At 38.5% G+C, this 20530-nt stretch overlaps 2 protein-coding genes across 3 annotated transcripts in view; one reads left to right on the top strand and one right to left on the bottom strand.

The window, feature by feature from the left end:
- Window positions 1–2388: 2388 nt before the first annotated feature.
- LOC115221253 (DNA replication complex GINS protein PSF2-like) lies at window positions 2389–18963 on the bottom strand. The gene is made up of 5 exons (XM_029791403.2): window positions 18527–18963; window positions 13848–13962; window positions 9046–9145; window positions 7465–7591; window positions 2389–2559 (listed from the first exon to the last, which is right to left on the bottom strand). Exons 1-5 carry the CDS (start codon window positions 18635–18637, stop codon window positions 2434–2436), a joined length of 579 nt encoding a protein of 192 aa, XP_029647263.2. The 5' UTR covers window positions 18638–18963; the 3' UTR covers window positions 2389–2433.
- A 73-nt stretch (window positions 18964–19036) lies between these two features.
- LOC115221477 (transmembrane protein 143) overlaps window positions 19037–20530 on the top strand; it is a 32174-nt gene continuing 30680 nt past the window's right edge. The window contains exons 1-2 of one of the 2 annotated variants that reach the window (XM_029791668.2): window positions 19037–19260; window positions 19716–19955. In XM_029791668.2, the coding sequence (XP_029647528.1) occupies window positions 19833–19955 (123 nt within the window). In that variant the 5' untranslated portion in view covers window positions 19037–19260; window positions 19716–19832. Of the gene's footprint in view, window positions 19261–19715; window positions 19956–20124; window positions 20328–20530 lie in introns of those variants that run through there. The other variant, XM_036510908.1, reaches the window with a different exon arrangement.

Genomic DNA, 20530 nt, shown 5'->3' with positions numbered 1-20530 from the left:
GCGAAGACTGAGACATTGACCCTCTCAGGAAAGTCTTCCCAGTGCATTCTGCATGTTAGTGGAGAAGTTTGTGACGGGAAGTAGGAGTTTAAATTGAATGCTAGAATTACTGGTGCCAGCACAGTAATATGCCAACTCTAGTATTCAATCTTCAGAAGAGGACAGGTTGGTGAAAAACCTTAACTCACCATTTAATTTAGTTTTTGTGCTTACCCTAAACTATAGTCATAAATATTTTTTTATTTTTTATTTTTCGCCCATTTCAAGCCTAGCCAGGCTCATGGGCCCAGTTTCTATGGCCTATGTGTTCCCTATAGCCGGATGGGATGCCAGTCCATTACAGCATTACTCAAGAAACAGGAAGAAAGAGAGAGAGAACGTTGGGGCGAAAGAGTACAAGTGTCGCCACCACCTCCTGCCGGAGCCTTGTGGAGCTTTAGGTGTTTTCGCTCAATAACCACACACAACACCCGATCTGGGAATCAAAACCGCAATCCTCCAACCACAAGTCTGCTGCCCTAACCACTGGACCATTGCACCTCCAGTCATAAATATTAGTACAATACAATTGTCAACACAAGTAGCTGAAATGAGGTTTCTTTAAAGCATCTTTGGAATAATGTTACTGCATCATTTTGGTTTGAACGGCAGTTTTTAACATAATTTCAAGGTATATAAAAAATTTTAAACTTTGTACACTGGTAGAATGTGTTTATAAAACATCTTTTTCTCTTGGCTTTATTGAGAAAATTCTATAGTTTGTAAGATATTTGTTGTTTTTTTCTTCAATTTCAACCAATCACTGACGTCTATTGAGGTAAAAAACATTGTGCCATATGAATATGTCCCTCGTTTAAGAAACAGATTGGGTTTATTTACATTTGTGAAGAAAAAAAGATGCCCTTCCTCCCACCCCTAACCTTAAAACCGATTGAAATGCAATAGATCGATACTAGGGTCATAATTATGGGTGACAATTTCATATGACACCGCTAGAAAAAACTGCCATTCAAACCGAAAAGATCCATGTTACTTGACAGGGTGCACAGTTCAGAGGTCAGGGAGTCTCTCCAGGTCAAGCTGCTACTCATTAGCATTGAGAAATCACAGCTCCAGTATTACAGACATGGGATTAGAATGCCACAGGAAAGAACCACAGAAATATTCTTGAAGCCAAGCCAACTGGCAGGAGACCTCAGGGTGGGTCACAGATGACATGGTTGAGTAATATCTATACTCTCAGTTGGTCATGCTTGAGAAAGTCTAATGCTTCCTGAGATTCGCCAACACCACACCTGATTTTCTCCCCTCCATACGCACGCAAGCATGTATCTGATTCATACACTATTCACTTCCCAGACATTTGTACATTACTGCATATGCTTTATACACACTTTTGACAAGTGTTGGTGCACCTGAGCACTGTATACAATAATTTCATTATTATAAAACACTCATAGATAGCAATTTGATCAACAGTTAGAAAATATAATTGTAGGATGCAGCTCACATATTAAATCCAGCATGGATTATGGCAGTTGTACTTGAGCCTGTAATTTTTTTCTAACAAGCTTTTGACAAGTTGTGGTGCACCTGAACACTGTATACAATAATTTCATTATTATTATTATTATTATTATATTTGCTTCTGATGATACTATGGTGAAGGAGCCTTAGGGCTCTACTCCAACAACTTTCCTAGGTGGCAAAAATGGGTAAATGGATGAACCACCAGGCTCAAGGTGAAAAATAAATGTTAATTGTAATGCCATCCATTGAAAGAGGGACTGAGTTCTCACTTAATCTAGCTTAACAGACTGAATACAGCATGATTAACTTCATCATCATTGTTTAACGTCCGTTTTCCATGCTAGCATGGGTTGGACGGTTTGACTGGGGTCTGGGAAGCCAGGCTCCAGTCTGATCTGGCAGTGTTTCTACAGCTGGATGCCCTTCCTAACGCCAACCACTCCATGAATGTAGTGGGTGCTTTTTACGTGCCACCGGCACAGGTGCAATGTGAAGCTGGCAATGGCCATGATCGGTTGATGCTTTTTACATGCCACCGGCACAGAAGCCAATCAAGGCAGCGCTGCCATCGGCCACATTCGGATGGTGCTTTTTACGTGCCACCGGCATGAGTATCAAAACTACAATTTCCATTTAATTTTTGATGTTGATGTACTTGGCTCAAAGGGTATCCTCAAGCACAGGGTTGAAACGGTGTTTCTTTACTTACCACCTTGCACAGGAGTCAGTCCAGTGGCACTGGCAACGACCTAGCTCGGATGTTTTGTTCACGTGCCACCGGCACAAGTGCCAGTAAGGTGATGCTGGTAACAATCATGCTCAAGAAACAATATCAAACCATAACAAAAATGAAAACAGTAAGAGAGATGATTTGTAATTTTATTAATCAACTTTATTAAATGTTTATATATCTTGTGAATTTCCTGTATATTTTGTATGTACGTTACTTCTTAGTACGTTTATATGGTTCATGGTCTCAGTGAGTACAGCACGGATAGTGTTTATTTCCATAGGGGTCAAATGATTCAGCTGAAAAGAGAGAAAAAAGAAAAGGCATCTTAAATAAGAAACACCTCAATCATGTATCAAAAGGAAGCATTACTGTAAGAGTTTTGTGGTTCTGAAGCTTTTGTGTAATCCATTCTTTTTTTGACAGGTTTTGTTTTTATCTTACTAACTTTCTAACAACCATCCTCACCCATCTAACTTGTTAACCCTTTCGTTACCAACCCGGCTGAAACCGGCTCTGGCCCTAAGTACAAATGTCTAATTTTCATAAGTTTTGAACAAAAATCTTCCACCAAACCTTAGACACAATTTATATATTCCTAACACTAGCTGAATGATCACTAAGTTATTTTACTAAATTCTTGTTTATATTTAAAGTAATTGAAAGAAAAACAGAGAATCTCAAAATAAATACAGTAATGAAAGGGTTAAGGGTGTCAGTTTAGTCACTAGTGACCAAACAAAGCAACAGGTTGTACTAGATTACATGTTACCAGTGGCATCTCTGGTACAAAATAGAAAAATAAGGATGGATCAACTCAGCAATGGTCACAATTATGGAACATGGAACCATAGAAATGCACAAATTTATTTCTTCACTGCCCACAAGGGGCTAAACATAGAGGGGACAAACAAGGACAGACAAACGGATTAAGTCGATTACATTGACCTCAGTGCATAACTGGTACTTTATTTAATCGAGCCCGAAAGGATGAAAGGCAATGTCGACCTCGGCGGAATTTGAACTCAGAACGTAAAGACAGACGAAATACCTATTTCTTTATTACCCACAAGGGGCTAAACACAGATGGGACAAACAAGGACAGACATAGGTATTAAATCGATTACATCGACCCCAGTGCGTAACTGGTACTTAATTTTTCGACCTCGAAAGGATGAAAGGCAAAGTCGACCTCGGCGGAATTTGAACTCAGAACGTAACGACAGACGAAATACGGCTACGCATTTCGTCCAGCGTGCTAGCGTTTCTGCCAGACGAAATACCGCTAAGCATTTTGCCCGACGCGCTAACGTTTCTGCCAACTCGCCGTCTGGTGACCAGGCAACCACACTGTAAATCTTTCGGAGAGATGGATTACTAGTTTGATTCAGAACATCTGTCTAGCAGGGTCGCAGTCAGAGTTCCTTGGCTGTGATGATAGCGACCTATCTGCACTACCCAGATACATTGTGGATGAGACTAGGAAGACAAAGGTCAAGGGAGTTCACTCATCATCATCATCATTTAATGTCCGCTTTTCAATTTGTGATTGGGTCAGGACAGAATCTATAGAAACAAATTGTCCATGATCTACCACAGGCCCCATTAAAACACTCTGCTTCACGCATCTTTAACCCTTTAGTGTTTAAACCGACCATATCCGGCCAAAATATTCTACCTGTTTTATGTTCAAACAAGTCAGATATGGTCATTCATAGCTACCTTATTGTGTCATTTTAAAAATAAACAATCACATCATTGAAATCTCAAAGCCATGAAATGATGCAAGATTAATTTTACATGGTGTGAATACATAAGCTTTACATTTGACAGAATAATCTGAATGCTAAAGGGTTAAATATTTTATTCTTCTTTTACAAAACAGTCTTATTCCTTTATTTAACTCACAACACTTTTTAAAAATCTACTTTGGTAATTTTCATTAACACCTTGTGCTGGTGGCACGTGAAAAAACATTCGAGCGAGGTCGTTGCTAGTGCCGCTGGACTGGCTCCTGTGCAGGTGGCACATAAAAAGCACCATTTGAGTGTGGCCATTGCCAGTATCGCCTGACTGGCATTCGTGCCAGTGGCATGTAAAAGCACATACTACACTCTTGGAGTAGTTGGCGTTAGGAAGGGCATCCAGTTGTAGAAACTCTGCCAGATCAGATTGGAGTCTGGAGCAGCCATCTGGCTCGCCAGACCTCAGTCAAATCATCCAACCCATGCTAGCATGGAAAGCAGACATTAAATGATGATGATGATGATCCTATGTTTAACCTTTGTATTGACTTCTCTTCCTATGTAAAAGAGTTTGAGGAGCTAACAAAGGAAGCAAGCCACTGTGAAGTTAACTCGACAAGCAAGAAATAGCAGCCAAATCTCACATTACACCTCACCATCTTAACAAACAAATGGACACATTCATTAATGTAGTTTCACATATACACAGAGATGGGATGATCAAGACTGGCATGGTTTGATCAAGGTTAATTTGGGACTAAACAATAATAAGTGAGCTTGACTTTCTCATGTAGTAAAAAGCTTTTTATATCATTGACGAGATCTTCAGTAGAGATTATATAACTTTAAGGGACAATCAGTCATCATCATCATCATCATCGTTTAATGTTTGTTTTCCATGCCTGCATGGATCGGATAGTTTGACAGGAGCTGGCCAGCTGTCTGGGTTCCATTTGTCTGTTTTGGTGTGAGTTCTATAGATGGATGCCTTTCCTGACACCAAATACTTTACAGAGCGTGTTGGGTGCTTGGTACACAGCACCAGCATAAGTGCTTTTTATGTGGTGCAGGCGTGAGTCCTTTCTATGTGGCACCAGCACATGTGCCTTTCACATGGTGCTTTATACATGGCTCCAGCACAAGTGCCTTTTATGTGGTGCTGGCATGCGTCCTTTCTTTGTGACACCAGCACATGTGCCTTTCACATGGTGCTTTATACATGGCACCAGCATGAATGCTTTTTACATGGCTCCAGCACAAGTGCCTTTTATGTGGTGCTGGCATGCATCCTTTCTTGTGACACCAGCACATGTGCCTTTCACATGGTGCTTTATACATGGCACCAGCATGAATGCTTTTTACATGGCTCCAGCACAAGTGCCTTTTATGTGGTGCTGGCATGCGTCCTTTCTATGTGGCACAGCACATGTGCCTTTCACATGGTGCTTTATACATGGCACCAGCATGAATGCTTTTTACATGGCTCCAGCACAAGTGCTTTTATGTGGTGCTGGCATGCGTCCTTTCTATGTGACACCAGCACATGTGCCTTTCACATGGTGCTTTATACATGGCACCAGCATGAATGCTTTTTACATGGCTCCAGCACAAGTGCCTTTTATGTGGTGCTGGCATGCGTCCTTTCTATGTGACACCAGCACATGTGCCTTTCACATGGTGCTTTATACATGGCACCAGCATGAATGCTTTTTACATGGCTCCAGCACAAGTGCCTTTTATGTGGTGCTGGCATGCATCCTTTCTATGTGGCACCAGCACATGTGCCTCTCACATGGTGCTTTATACATGGCACCAGCATGAATGCTTTTTACATGGCTCCAGCACAAGTGCCTTTCTATGTGGAACCAGCACATGTGCCTTTCACATGGTGCTTTATACATGGCACCAGCATGAATGCTTTTTACATGGCTCCAGCACAAGTGCCTTTTATGTGGTGCTGGCATGCGTCCTTTCTATGTGACACCAGCACATGTGCCTTTCACATGGTGCTTTATACATGGCACCAGCATGAATGCTTTTTACATGGCTCCAGCACAAGTGCCTTTTATGTGGTGCTGGCATGCGTCCTTTCTATGTGGCACCAGCACATGTGCCTTTCACATGGTGCTTTATACATGGCACCAGCATGAATGCTTTTTACATGGCTCCAGCACAAGTGCCTTTTATGTGGTGCTGGCATGCGTCCTTTCTATGTGACACCAGCACATGTGCCTTTCACATGGTGCTTTATACATGGCACCAGCATGAATGCTTTTTACATGGCTCCAGCACAAGTGCCTTTTATGTGGTGCTGGCATGCGTCCTTTCTATGTGGCACCAGCACATGTGCCTTTCACATGGTGCTTTATACATGGCACCAGCATGAATGCTTTTTACATGGCTCCAGCACAAGTGCCTTTTATGTGGTGCTGGCATGCGTCCTTTCTATGTGGCACCAGCACATGTGCCTTTCACATGGTGCTTTATACATGGCACCAGCATGAATGCTTTTCACATGGCACCAGCACAAGTGCCTTTTATGTGGTGCTGGCATGCGTCCTTTCTATGTGGAACCAGCCCGTGTGCCTTTCACATGGTGCCGGCACATGTGCTTTATACATGGCACCAGCATGAATGCTTTTCACATGGCTCCAGTACAAGTGTATTCTACATGGCACTGGCATGAGTGCTTTCTACATTATGCTGGCACAAGTGCTTATCACATAGCACCAACATGAGTGCCTTTTACGTGGCACTGACACAAGAGCTTTTTACGTGGCACCAGCACAAGTGATTTTTACAAAAGGCCAGCACAAATGCTTTTTATTACATGAAGTTACTCAACAAGCAAGAAATAGTAGCAAAATTGTATCAGTCTGAATACAATTGTTATAAATATATAAAAATAGTTGCTGAAAAGGCCAAGTTGAAGGCCCAACCTTCTGAGTTCTTTTACAGGGCTTAGAGAAAAACTGAAGGACCGCTGCAATAAGTGTGTGAATCTAAGAGAAGAAATGTGTTGGATAAAATCATAACTAACTGATAGCCCTGTGTTTTCTTTTACCGTAGAAATCAGCATAGCAATTACCGACTCTATATACTACTAGCAGCTAAGCCCGGTTTCACCCGGTCTGTTTGGATGATGTGGCTATCATCGTTTTCAGTTAGGCATAATCTATAACAGCATTTCTCAGAAAACAGCTTCTAAGCAACTGGTTGTTTTAATGGTGGAAGAAAGAGGGGAATTCCATTAGAAAAAGTTTTAATCGATTTTCTCGGTAAGTATGGGGGCTAGGAAAAAAATACAAACTGCATTCCAATCTATGCACCCGTCTCCATATGTGTGCCATTTTTCATGCAAATCCACCCAGCCGTTTAGCTGTGAACCTCAAGACAAGAAAGAATACAATGATCACCCATGTCCAATTTATATTATAGATAAATTATGCAAAGAGTTACCTTAGCATGTGTGGCATCACTTTTGATGAAAGTATCAATACTGCTTCGTAATTTTGCTTTGCGCAAGTCCCAGATGTCTTTAATAAGAGTTCGTAGTTCATCAGCTTTGGGGATATCTTCAGGAGCACTGAAACATGAGTAAAAATCACTTATTAGCCATAGTTATGTTTGCTATTTAACCCTTTTGTTACAATATTTTGTTACTATTAATCTTAAAAATAACAAAGAATTTAGTAAAATAACTGTCTTTATTAACGTATATTTGCCATTTAAATATGGCTAACCCCTAAGGGTGGATGCTACTGTAGTTTGTAGCCCCAGGAGGACACCTCCTCCAGCTGGCTATAGACACACTTTCTGTGCCCTATGTGTTGCAGCTACTGCTTATAACTCGCTTAAGATTTACTATTGTTATTATTAAGCTGATGGTTTAAAAAAGCTGGCAAAATCTTTAGCATTTCAAACAAAGCACTTAGCAGTATTTCATCTGTCTTAATGTTTGTAAGTACCAGGTTCAATGTAATAGACTTACCTACTACCATGAAATTGCTGGCCTTGTGCTAAAATTCGAAACCGTTATTAAGCTGATGTTTAGAATATAAGAGAGGGTACTGAAAAATTTCTGGCTTTAAGGGTATCGTGAAAGGCCTGGTTGGAGGTCCAACCTTCTATGTTCTTTTACAGGGCTTAGAAAAACTGAAGGACCACTGCAATAAGTGAGAATATGAGAGAGGAATATGTTGAATAAAATCATAGTTAACTGATCCTTTTGTATTTTCTTTTACTCAAAGCCAGGAACTTTTCAGTAACCTCTCATAAATAAAATTGACTTTTGATGGGATGTTTTTAGATCATTTTAAAAACAGGTAGATTGTATCATTAAACCTGCTGGATAGATATTTAAGCACCATTAGAGATGAACCCCATCTCCCAGGAGATACACAACGAGCACAAACTGACTCAAACTCGCTCCTACACATGTCAAAATTAAACAGAGAATACAACCTGGCAACCACACCAGACTCTTCGACTTGGCCTGAGCATGGACTCAAACTCAAATGAAATGAAATGAAACCTGGAGCTGTTTTATCAAGAGATAAGAGGCAGAATAACAGAGAGATTGAAGTGCAAGATACACTAATTCAAGACTATGACTCTTGTTGCTTTTATGTTAAACTGTTGTATGTCCAAAATTGGCCAAATGCGTTTTTTTCAATATTTAATTTTGTTTGCAATAGTCAGTTCTTTTAGTCAAACTATTGTATCTCCAGCTGCTTCAGATGCCAAGATATCAAAATTGTTAAAGTGTAGTACAACGGTTTAGCATTTATGCTTTTGTTTTGCAAGTACTTGGTGACCCTGTAAGCACAGGTGCCACTTAAAAACACCCAGTCCACAATGTAAAGAGGTTGGCGTTCTGAAGGGCATCCAGCTGTAAAAACCTTGCCAAAACTGACTTCGCCTAGGTTTCCTTGTCAAATTTTCCTATAATTCTAAATGCACATAAAATTGCACACTAAAATGTTCAACATGATTCAAGGCAGAATCTAAAGAACTGTTAATGAACCCAAAGTGACTTACTTTTTGAGCAAAAGTTGTGTTATTTCAATATAATATCGAGATGGCATTTCTGTGAAGAGTTTGTTCTCAAGTTCTTCTTGCTTTTTCAAATTAAGGTCGTCTGAAACACGTCAAAAAAAAATTTCCAAGTGAAATTTTGATTTAAAGTATGAAGTTATTAAATAACATACAAAGGCATGTATGTGCAATACGATGGATGGAAGCGCTCCGACGGTTACGACGACGAGGGTTCCGGTTGATCCGAATCAACGGAACAGCCTGCTCGTGAAATTAACGTGTAAGTGGCTGAGCACTCCACAGACACGTGCACCCTTAACGTAGTTCCCGGGGATATTCAGCGTGACACAGAGAGTGACAAGGCCGGCCCCTTGAAATACAGGTACAACAGAAACAGGAAGTAAGAGTGAGAGAAAGTTGTGGTGAAAGAGTACAGCAGGGATCACCACCATCCCCTGCCGGAGCCTTGTGGAGCTTTTTTAGGTGTTTTCGCTCAATAAACACTCATAACACCCGGTCTGGGAATCGAAACCGCGATCCTATGACCGCGAGTCCGCTGCCCTAACCACTGGGTCATTGCGCCTCCGTATGTGCATATACACGCATAATATATATATATATATATATATAGAGTCCACAGTGATCCATATGTAGGAGAAGTGCAGCCAGAGGGTAAATATCCAAACGAGAATCTGTAAAAGGGTAGATAGAGAGTCCAGTGGAGAAGTTCGTGCGTGGTAAGAAATGACAGGATCAACATGCGTGACCACGTGAGAGGGTGATATATAGGGAGAGTTTACGAAAAAAACAAAAGACGAAGACGGGTGGTGTACAAAACAAACAGATGTATTAGTATAACGCTCAGGAATAGAAAAAAGTCTTTTACGTTTCGAGCCTATGCTCTTCTACAGAAAGGGACACAGAAAAAACAAGAAGAGAAAAAAAATGTGTGTAGTGGCTAACGATCTACACACACACGCATCTACGTACATCTATACCTACATACAAATAAATAAATAAATATATATATATATATATATAAAAATATATATAGGTGCAGGAGCGGCTGTGTGGTAAGTAGCTTGCTAACCAACCACATGGTTCCGGGTTCAGTCCCACTTCTACTATAGCCTCGGGCCGACCAATGCCTTGTGAGTGGATTTGGTAGACGGAAACTGAAAGAAGCCTGTCGTATATATGTATATATATATATATATGTATGTGTGTATGTTTGTGTGTCTGTGTTTGTCCCCCTAGCATTGCTTGACAACTGATAGAATAAGTACTGGGCTTACAAAGAATAAGTCCCGGGGTCATTTGCTCGACTAAAGGCAGTGCTCCAGCATGGCCACAGTCAAATGACTGAAACAAGTAAAAGAAAATATACACAGGAGATAAAAACAATTGGGAAAATAGACCCTTTGCCATACTTGATGATGAATACATATTCCACTTGTTCAAACAACTGAAAAACTTACGTATTCTACAGACACACTTCAAAAGTAGAATTGGTGTGACATAATGTACAATAAGGTTGCCCCTTTGAATTTTTTCTTTATCTTTGAGCTGGTCAAAAAAGGGGGCTACAAGTTATGCTAGGTGTGCTGTCTGATTCTGAGGCAGTCCAGAGGCAGCCAGATGAGGGTTGGTCATTAAGGAATCATTGAATCTTGTATTGGTAAAACCACATTTGATATTGTTCGGTAGTACAGATTGACTGCATCCCGGAGGACACCGATGTCATTGTGAGCTGAAAAAGCCACTGCCATCCTGAAGTCACAGTCCACAAAAGGCTCAGATGTGTTAAGGAGAACCTTATGGATAAGTGTAAAGCTGGGAGGAAGATGGCCCAACAATGTCAAGTTGAGTGTTGAGCAAAAGCCAAGGTTGCCAAGCCTTTCAAGAAATTCAAATTAATGGCAGCTGGTGCCATCGAAAATGTTGTTGATGAATTCTGCTCAAGAGCAAAAACAAATTTGTCAAGATGTCCTAATGGAAAATAACATGGAACCCTGGAGAAATTCTGGGAGAGTGACACAGTTCTTAGAGAGAAAAAGGTTTGGACAACATCAATCAGGCAGAATATGTTGGTCATCCTAACCAGGTTCTCTTATAAATGCAATCTAGTTTTTCTCACTTCATTATCTGGCCAACTTTCTTCTAGATAAACCCATTCAACAAACTGGCACCATTTTTCACTCCAGTCCCAATATTTGCAATAATTATCTTTATTTTGGGATTAAATATTTATTTTAGGCACGGATACATTGAAACTCTGACATCTGGCAGCTGACTTGGCAGACACCCATAAAATTATTAACCATCTTGCAAACAATAACTCTGAGCACCTTTTCAAACTCCACCTGTCTAACACCCGTGGATATGTTTACAAAGTCAGAAAATAGCACAGCTCACCTGACTTTCGGAAACATTTTTACACGCTATGAGTTGCTGAAGTATGGAACAAACTGCCGGCATCAGTTGTTAGTTGTCGGAGCACTGCATCCTTCAAAACTTCCATGCTTCCTGAGATTTGCCAACACTACACCTGATTTTCTCCCCTCATACACTCATACACTGTTCACTTTCCAAACATTTGTACATTACTGTATATGCTTTATACTCACTTTTGACAAGTTGTGGTGCACCTGAGCACTGCATACAATAATTTCATTATTATTATAATAAGTAAAATATGTGTTTTCCAAATCATGATCTCTGCTTGTTTTGGCTTTATAAAATTCTAAAACTTCAAGTGCTTTTGATGTAAATTCTAGGTAATAAATCTAAGATACTTCAGGATATTGGAAAGGCAGAGAGGTAACAGTCTCATTATAAAAGGATGTTGAGATGAAGTTGAAGTTTTAAAAAATATCAAATAAAACCATTTGGTGCAGAAATAATTCACTAACATTAAAGATTTTCTTCATAGGTTCCAATTATCAGATTTACTTTCAGTAACCAACAGTGAAATAATGAAACAGACTGGACATGGAAATTTATCAATTCCTTCAGAGAGCCTTTTAGCTTCATGCAGAAGCAATGATATCTTTGTGGAGGCACGTAGCCTAGTGGTTACAGCAGTGGACTTACAGTCGAGGGATCGCGGGTTCGAATCTCAGACAGGACGATGTGTGTGTTTATGAGCAAAACACCTAAGCTCCACGCGGCTCCGGCAGAAGGTATTGGCGAAACTTCTGCTGACTCTTTCGCCACAACTTTTCCTCACTCTTTCCTCCTGCATCTTGCAGCTCACCTGCGATGGACTGGCGTCCCGTCCAGGTGGGGAACCTATATGCCAAGAAACCGGCCCTTATGAGCCAAGCATGGCTCAAGAAGGAACAAACAATGATATCTTTGCATCAAGCAGATTTATCTCATTGAAATTTGAAAGAACAATGTGTTATCTGGGTTAATGCTGTTTAACCCTTTAGCATTCAAACTGGCCAAAATATTCTACCTGTTTTATGTTCAAACTGGCCAGATTTGACCTCTCACACCTATCCTACAATGTCATTTTAAAAATAAACAGTCATATCATCGAAATCTCGAAACTATATGATAGTGCATGATGAATTCAAAATAATGTAAATCAATAAGCATTACATTTGTTAGATTAATCTGAATGCTAAAAGGTTAAAGAAAAAGTATTTTACTGGATAAAGCCAAAAGGCTTTTCATAATAAAATTCTTAATTTTAGTTCTTTCTTTAAAAGAAAAAACACAATTTTCCACCATATATTACTTACTAGTCAGTGTTTTGTATTTGAGGTTATAATAATCTAATACTCTGTACTCTCTTTACTCTTTTACTTGTTTTAGTCATTTGACTGTGGCCATGCTGGAGCACTGCCTTTAGTCGAGCAAATCGACCCCAGGACTTATTCTTTGTAAGCCTAGTACTTATTCTATCGGTCTCTTTTGCCGAATCGCTAAGTTATGGAGATGTAAACACACCACCATCGGTTGTCAAGCGATGTTGGGGGGGGGGGGACACAGACACACAAACATATACACACACATACATATATGTATGTATATATATATACACACACACATATATATACGATGGGCTTCTTTCAGTTTCCGTCTACCAAATCCACTCACAAGGCTTTGGTCGGCCTGAGGCTATAGTAGAAGACACTTGCCCAAGGTGCCACCGTAAAAATAAAAAGATTCTTGATAATCTTTTAATAAAATTAATACAGAGAAAGAGAAAAGATTCATGGTTTATATTCTGAAAGCAATGATTTCAAATCAAAGGCTTTGCCCTAATTATTTAGATTTGCAGCAGATATGCCCAACCTATATCAGAAAAGAAAAAAACCCTAAAATATAGGAGTGGCTGTGTGGTAAGTAGCTTGTTTACCAAACCACATGGTTCCGGGTTCAGTCCCACTGCGTGGCACCTTGGGCATGTGTCTTCTACTATAGCCTCAGGCTGACCAAAGCCTTGTGAGTGGATTTGGTAGACGGAAACTGAAAGAAGCTTGTCGTATATATGTATATGTACATATATATGTGTGTGTTTGTGTGTCTGTGTTTGTCCCCGCAACATCGCTTGACAACCGATGCTGGTGTGTTTACGTCCCCATAACTTAGCAGTTCGGCAAAAGCGACCGATAGAATAAGTACTAGGCTTACAAAGAATAAGTCCGGGGGTCAATTTGCTCGACTAAAGGCGGTGCTCCAGCATGGCGACAATCACATGACTGAAACAATTAAAAAGTAAAAAAAGTAAAAGTATATAAAAACACAAAAAGGTATTGTATAAGCATCTTGATATCAACAGAGAAATCCTTTACCTATATTCATCCATGCTGGAGGAATAATTCGACCACGACATCTCTGTTTTAGATTCACCGCTAACCACAAAGGAACTGAAGTTGGTATTCCAGCTTCAAAAGGACCAAAATCACCCTATGTAGATAAAAAGAAGAAAAAAAATAGTACACAATGCTTTTTATTACATGAAGTTACTCAACAAGCAGAAATAGTAGCAAAATTGTATCAGCCTGAATACAATTGTTATAAATATATAAAAATGGTTGTTGAAAAGGCCTGGTTGAAGCCCAACCTTCTGAATTCTTTTACAGGACTTAGAAAAACTGAAGGACTGCTGCAATAAGTGTGTGATTCTGAGAGTGGAATATGTTGAATAAAATCATAATTAACTGATACTCTTGTGTTTTCTTTTACCCAAAGCCCCACCGTAGAAATTAGCATAGCAATTACCGACTCTATATACAATAAATTGTGGAGGTGCAATGGCCCAGTGGTTAGGGCAGTGGACTCGCTGAAAAGGCCTGGTTGAAGCCCAACCTTCTGAATTCTTTTACAGGGCTTAGAAAAACTGATGGTCTGCTGCAGTAAGTGTGTGAATCTGAGAGGGGAAATGTGTTGAATAAAATCATGGCCACAGCTTTATGGCTGAAATGTATAAAAAAATTAAAGGATAGGGATTTTTCTGTGTTTCGTTAATTTGTTATGTTAAAAACTATCTGTTACCCTCTGCACCTAAGCAAAAGTAGGGTATTGTATTCACTTGTCCTTGTTTGTCTGGGTATTTGCAAAATTACTGGAAAATGGCTACACAGATTTTCACCAAATTTGGCAGAAATACTCACAAGTTCTTCAACACAATAACTGATACTGGTATTAAAATATGAAGGCGGCGATCTGGCAGAAACGTTAGCACGCCGGGTGAAATGCGTAGCCGTATTTCGTCTGCCGTTACGTTCTGAGTTCAAATTCCGCCGAGGTCGAACTTTGCCTTTCATCCTTTCGGGGTCGATAAATTAAGGACCAGTTACGCACTGGGGTCAATATAATCGACTTAATCCGTCTGTCTGTCCTTGTTTGTCCCCTCTGTGTTTAGCCCCCTGTGGGTAGTAAAGAAATAGGTATTAAAATATCAAGACAAACCAAGTTATCAGCATAAGGCTCAGTTTTTAGAGCATCGGGCTCACAATCATGAGATAGTGAGTTCAATTCCCAGACTGGGCTGCATGTTGTGTCCTTGAGCAAGACACTTTATTTCGCGTTGCTCCAGTTCACTCAGCTGTAGAAATGAATTGCAACATCACTGGTGCCAAGCTGTATCAGCCCTTGCCTTTCCCTTGGATAACATTTGTGGCAACTTCCTAGATGCAATCCCATGGTCATTCATGACCGAAGGGGGTCCTATCGCAGATGGTTAACACAAACTTATGAAAAACTGCTTACAATACATTGGCAGCTATGTGGGGGAAGTCACATCTCGTTATATCAGCTGCTTTAGCATACATAACCCATACGTGATATGTGTCTTCCTCTCTCTCTCTCTCTTTCGGAGAGGCACTGAGCAGCTATACGCACACATACACACACGGCAGTAACTTCCACCTACCGAATTCAATCAAAGAAAGCTTCGGTCGGCTCGGGGCTATAGTGGAAGACACTTGCCCAAAGTGCCATGCAGTGGGACTGAACCCGAAACCATGTAGTTAGGAAGCAAGCTCCCTAACCACACAGCCATGCCCGAGCCTAAATATATTTAAGAAACATGTTTAGCTTTCATCCCACCTGTCAGGTATTTGCAATGAGTGGATGACGAGTGGATGACAACAAAAGCATAGCAGTGGAGTGCCACCCTGGTGGCTGATCAGTTACATACAGCACAACCAGAAATACAAGCTTTACATCTTATGTGGCAATTCTCCTGATCAAAATATAAACAACTAGGCACAGGTGCGACTGGGCGGTAAGAAGCTTGCTTCCCAACCACAAGGTTCCAGGTTCAGTCCCACTGTGTGACACCTTGGGCAAGTGCCTTCTACTATAGCCACAGGCCAACCAAAGCCTTGCGAATGGATTTGGTAGGTGGAAACTGAAAGAAGCCCACAGTATATATGTATATATATTATATATATATATATATATATATATATATATATATATGTATATATGTATATATATATATATATATGTATATATATGTGTATATATGTATATATATATATATGTATATATATATGTATTATATATATATTATATATATGTATAATATATGTATATATATGTATATATATATATATATATATATGTATATATATATATTATATATATATGTATATATATATATATATATATATGTATATATATATATATATATATATATATAATATATATATGTATATATTATATATATATATATATATATATATATGTATATATATATATATATATATATATTATATATATATTATATGTATATATATGTATATATATGTATGTATATATATATATATATATAGTATATATATATATATATATATATATATATATGTATATATATATATATATATGTATATATATATATATATATTATATATATATATATATGTATATATATATATATATATATCTATATATATATATGTGTGTGTGTGTGTGTGTATACGTTTGTGCCTGTGTTTGTCCCCCCCAACATCACTTGACAACCGATGCTGATGTGTTTACGTCCCTGTAACTTAGCGGTTCGGCAAAATAAACCGATAGAATGAGAGTACTAGACTTACAAAGAATAAGTCCTGGGCTCGATTTGCTCAACTAAAGGCGGTGCTCCAGCATGGCCACAGTCAAATGACTGAAACAAATAAAAGAGTATGCTGTATTCAGTCTGTTATGCCTTGTAAGTGGATTTGGTAGGTGGAAACTGAAAGAAGCCCGTCGTATATATGTATATATATCTATGTGTGTGTGTGTCTTTATGTCTGTGCTTGCACCACCACTCCCATGCTACTACCACCACCACCACTACTGCTTGACAAGTGGTACTGGGGTGTTTACATCACTGTAACTTGGTGGTTCAGCAAAAGGGACTGATAGAATAAGTAGCAGGCTTATAAAAAAATAACAACTGGGGTTGATACATTCAGCTAAACTTTCAAGGTGGAGCCCCAGCATGGCCACAGTCTGAAATGAGTAAACAGTGAAAAATAAAAGTATACAGTTGATCCGAAAGAAAATAAAGTTGAAAGACACAACTCCCATAACATACTTTTATTTGTTTCAGTGCTTTGACTACAGCCATGCTGGAGCACCACCTTGAAGGTTGTTAGCAGAAGGCATTAGCATTTCGCCCGGCATGTTAATGTTTCTGCCAGATCGCTGCCTTCTGCTAATGTTTTGGGGTCAACAGATTGACCCCAAAACTTATTTTTTAAGCCTAGTATTTATTCTATCAGTCTCTTTTGCTGAACTGCTATGTTAAGGTGACATAAACAGACCAACACCGGTTGTCAAGCAGTGATGGAAGGACATCATCATCATTGTTTAACGTCCGTTTTCCATGCTAACATGGGTTGGACGGTTCAACTGGGGTCTGAGAAGCCAGAAGGCTGCGCCAGGCCCAGTCTGATCTGGCAACGTTTCTACGGCTGGATGCCCTTCCTAACGCCAACCACTCCGTGAGTGTAGTGGGTGCTTTTACGTGCCACCTGCACAGGTGCCAGACGAGGCTGGCAAACGGCCACGATCGGATGGTGCTTTTTACGTGCCACCGGCACATAGACACAAAGAGACACACACTCAGATACACATGCATATATACACATCATCATCATCATTTAATGTCTGCTTTTTTTAACGTCCAATTACATTGGATGCCAGAATTAAAATAGCTATCGTAACAAGGAACACGTCTTTTTATATATAAGATTTTATTTATGTTTAATGAATCTTTATTACCCCACTAGGGGTAATTTAACCCGGTTCACCGACCCCCGCCCAAGACTATTTTTGAAGTTTTCTCAAACATGCTGGAGTACATTAGAGTGATCTCCCGTCGAATTTATAACTTAAATGCACTTAGAATTTACAGAAACAGCAAAACCGTTTCATTAAGACCCGATTCATAAAATATCTCATAATTGAATTTAAAATCAATCGTTAGAAATAACAATAAAGGGCCCACATAAATAAGTTGGTGGAGGTAAAGAATACGCACGCCACTCCCATCTTCGACGTAACCCTATCCCTAACAGCCGAAAAAGATGGTGTGCGTATTCTTTACCTTAGTCAGTAAATTTACGAAATTATAACATTTTAATGGTTTTCGGGGGAAAAAAATTAGCAAATTTATCAAAAAAGATTACTTAATTTCCCTCATTTAATTTCCTTTTAAAAAATAATTAAATATTCATTCATTTATTGATTGCTAAGTTGCTGGAAACGAGTATTTCTTCAACAGAGGAAAAGAGAAAATCGCTCATCCTATTTCTTTATTACCCACAAGGGGCTAAACATAGAGGGGAAAGGACAGACATAGGTATTAAGTACATTACATCGACCCCAGTGCGTAACTGGTACTTAATTTATCGTCCCCGAAAGGGTGAAAAGCAAAGTCGACCATGGCAGAATTTGAAAAGTGAAAAACGCTCATTCTGTCAACAAAAAATCCGGAAAATAATCTAGAAAAACAAAACGACAACGATCGACTTACTTGGATTAAATAAATATTAGAATATGTAAAATTAGGCTCAAATGAAATTAGTTCCTTCTCCGCAAGAAATTCTATTTCTGCGGGCGACATACGGATAGCAGCACCTGCCATTGTTTGTAGAAGTTAAATTTTCGCGGCAAATTTTGACACATTTTTATCTTCCGGTTTAAGGAGGTCAACGAACTTATAAATTTTTTCGTAGCAAATTTGCTCCCATAATTTTCAAAGAAAAATAAAATCTTTGAATTTTATTTAATCTAAAAACAAAGTAAAAAATATAAAATGCATACGGAGACCATTGGATTACGCAGACACGTACTATTATAAGTAGTTTTTACCGTTCTACTAATTACATCGAGTCAATGAAAACATCAACAGGGTCGCTTTATTTGCTAGAAATAGCAACCGTATTTTCATCGAACCACGGCCGAATGTCTTCAACAACAAAATAAAAGAAAGGAAGAAATTAAGTGGCACTCTAAATCATAGTCATAAACGCACTATCTGAAAAAAAAACTGACAATTACGGCTGGAATACCTTTGAATGAAGCCGACTTGGGTTATCAGTAAAAATATGCTAGAACATTCAAAACGATCAAAATTTGTAAATCCTTGACATGAGTATGCCACTGCTAAGAATAAACATCGTGTCCGATATACAATTATTTGGCAAACATCACCGATCATTGGTGAACTGCCAAATAATGACATGTTTTCATAGGAAATAAAATAAGCTATTCTATAACCAGTGTTTAAAATCAGAGAGACTCCCCAAACACACACACATCTATATATATATATAATATATATATATATATATATATATATATATATATAAATACATAGAAATATGAATAATATATAGTCTAATGACTAATTCGTTTTTGTGCTAGGCTACTGGTAATAATAATTTCTTATTACCTATTGTTATATATATATATATATATATATATATATATATATATATATATATATATATATATAAAAATGCAAAATGGGACAAGAACGCAAAACACTCAAATAGACGACACAAAAAACGGACGGGTCATTCGAAGCCTCTAATCTTCAGTCAAGAATCGGATCATCCTTGCAATTTCGGCTGAACATATTATATATATATATATATATATATATATATAATTAAATATGAACAATTGCTAACAATTATATGCAACAATGAAAAACATTCCTAAGTCTCCATACAAACAAACAAGAACCTGTTAGTAATTATAATTGACTTATATTAAGTTTTAGTATTCGAGAGTGGCTTCCCTTTAAAAAACAATCTACTAAATCTCAGCCTGTAATGGCGAACTATTTTGTCCATTCGTCCAAATGCACGAGACATTGGATATTTTCTGCCGCTCGGATTCCTCACTATAGCAGTAATCAACATCCGAGATTAAGTCCAAAGCGATGTCTTTTGTTGGTATGTATCAGCGGTAATTTCTTTTGCTTTACTAACCTAGTTATCTTGTTTATTTGGCAGTAAGTTTCGGCGAACCGAATCGGCCGATCTTGTTCAGGTTCCTGGTTTCATTAACATCAGTCATATGTTAAATATTTTTTTTTTTTTTAAATATCGCTGTTCGTTTTGACCATTGGCTTCTAAAAATATCTTACACATTACAGCCACTGAACTGTGGTCAAAATTTAATGTGAGCAAACCAAAACAAGTGCTTTTTATGAATGGAAAATAAATGGATAAATATTCGTTGGATTTCCGCTATATTTCTGCGGCACCTGCGACCGGCTTGTTTCGCTTATCGGAACTTCTGTGGGAGCGGCCGAGTATTAATTAGTTTGTTTAGGCTGAAATTCAGTTTGTTTTTTATTATATATATATATATATATATATATATATATATAGAAAATTCCACCAGAATAGACGAAAGCGTTAATATATGAATATGATGTATAAAAACATGTAATATACAAATAAATATCTGTAAATATAAAACCATCCGAATTTCTGAGTACCTCATTTCTTCTTATATAAAATAC

The sequence above is a fragment of the Octopus sinensis genome, linkage group LG18 (assembly GCF_006345805.1).
Source record: "Octopus sinensis linkage group LG18, ASM634580v1, whole genome shotgun sequence".
NCBI classification, from domain to species: Eukaryota; Metazoa; Mollusca; class Cephalopoda; order Octopoda; family Octopodidae; genus Octopus; species Octopus sinensis.
The sequence above is the reverse complement of the archived record's forward strand: the minus strand, read 5'-3'. Positions and strand labels throughout refer to the sequence as shown.